We start from the raw sequence: 1,359 nt of genomic DNA on the forward strand, positions 1-1,359 counted from the left end.
GCTTCAGCTTCGCCGGCTTCCCCAGCACTGCTGCCAGCGGGCTGCTGGACAGCCCCACTTCCATCACCCCGCCGCCCATGCTGAGTGCCGACGACCTGCTGGGCTCCCCCACCTTGCCTGACTGCGCCAGCAACCCCTTCACCTTCTCCAGCCAGGAGCTGGTCAGTCTCTTTGCCCCCAGCATGGGGGTGCAGGTGCCCAGCGGGAGCTCCCCCACCACCTTCTTGTTCAGGCCCATGTCCGAGTCCCCCAACATGTTTGACTCGCCGCCCAGTCCTCAGGACTCCCTCTCTGACCAGGAGGGCTATCTGAGCAGCTCCAGCAGCAGCCACAGCGGCTCAGATTCCCCTATCCTGGACACCTCAAGACGTCTTCCCATCTTCAGCAGACTCTCCATCTCTGACGACTAATCTGGGGTTTCCTCTTGCTCCCCCCCCTCTATTATGATGTTAAGCTGAACTCCCCCCACCCTATCCCCAGTAGTCCGAACTGGATGTTAACATGTCCACCTGCCTGCCGTAGACCCACTGGCTTAAACCTTAAGTGCCAAATTACGATGAAAAGCAATAACGTTTACAAAATTAGTGCCTTTAACACTTTCACTGTGACTGTATTACCTCTCCAGCTGCAGAGGGCACCAGCAGCTCTGTGCACTTCCAGATGTGCAGGAAATGTCCGGATCCGGCTCCCTCCACTGGCCACGTACTGCATCGCCCTCTCCCAGTCCCTTCCCGACTGGCCAGTTTCCGCTAGACTGCAGGCATGTGGGCAGGCATTAACATCCAGTCCTCTTTCTCCCCTCCCCTTAAAGACTAATCTTGCCTGGATCCGCTCAGGTCTGCGGGAAGAAAAGCTGAGAACGGACAAAGATTGTGACACGAGTGGGACTTCGACTGGGAGGAAGAAAACAAAGCAAAAAAAGAAAACAAAAACCAGATGGACTATGAGAGACTTGATCTTGGTGCTAAAAGTTCCCCGTGTATTCATGTGACATCTTAAAACAAATAAAGAAATAGAGGGGGTGGGGCCAACAGAAGTCATTCCACACATACACACACAAGTTCGTGTAAACAAAGTTCCAGTAGACATAGCTTTAATGGTTTTGCTCTAGAGTACTTTAGACCTATCTTAGAGCACTCACGCCAAGCTTTTTATTATTTTTTTTTTCCTGGGTTTTTAATTTTGTATAACTTTTCAGAAATTGGAGAGCAAATTTTGCTTGTCACTGCACAACAATATAAAAAAGCTTATTTAACTTATCAAAACGTATTTATTGCCGAAACCTATGCTTTTTTGTTAATTTTGTTCATATTTATCGGGATGATGAATCCATAGAATATATTCTTTTATGTTTAAATT

The 1,359-nt window shown here is 49.0% G+C and overlaps 1 protein-coding gene across 1 annotated transcript in view; it reads left to right on the top strand.

Moving 5' to 3' along the window:
* The window catches only part of ZFP36L1 (ZFP36 ring finger protein-like 1), a gene marked incomplete at its 5' end in the record, with an annotated part of 890 nt that extends 321 nt beyond the window's left edge, over positions 1 to 569 (top strand). Inside the window, one exon of the mRNA XM_009705092.1 lies at positions 1 to 569. Within this exon, the coding sequence (XP_009703394.1) occupies positions 1 to 410 (410 nt within the window).
* Positions 570 to 1,359: the final 790 nt, after the last annotated feature.

This window comes from Cariama cristata, unplaced genomic scaffold (genome assembly GCF_000690535.1).
Source record: "Cariama cristata isolate BGI_N322 unplaced genomic scaffold, ASM69053v1 scaffold408, whole genome shotgun sequence".
NCBI classification, from domain to species: Eukaryota; Metazoa; Chordata; class Aves; order Cariamiformes; family Cariamidae; genus Cariama; species Cariama cristata.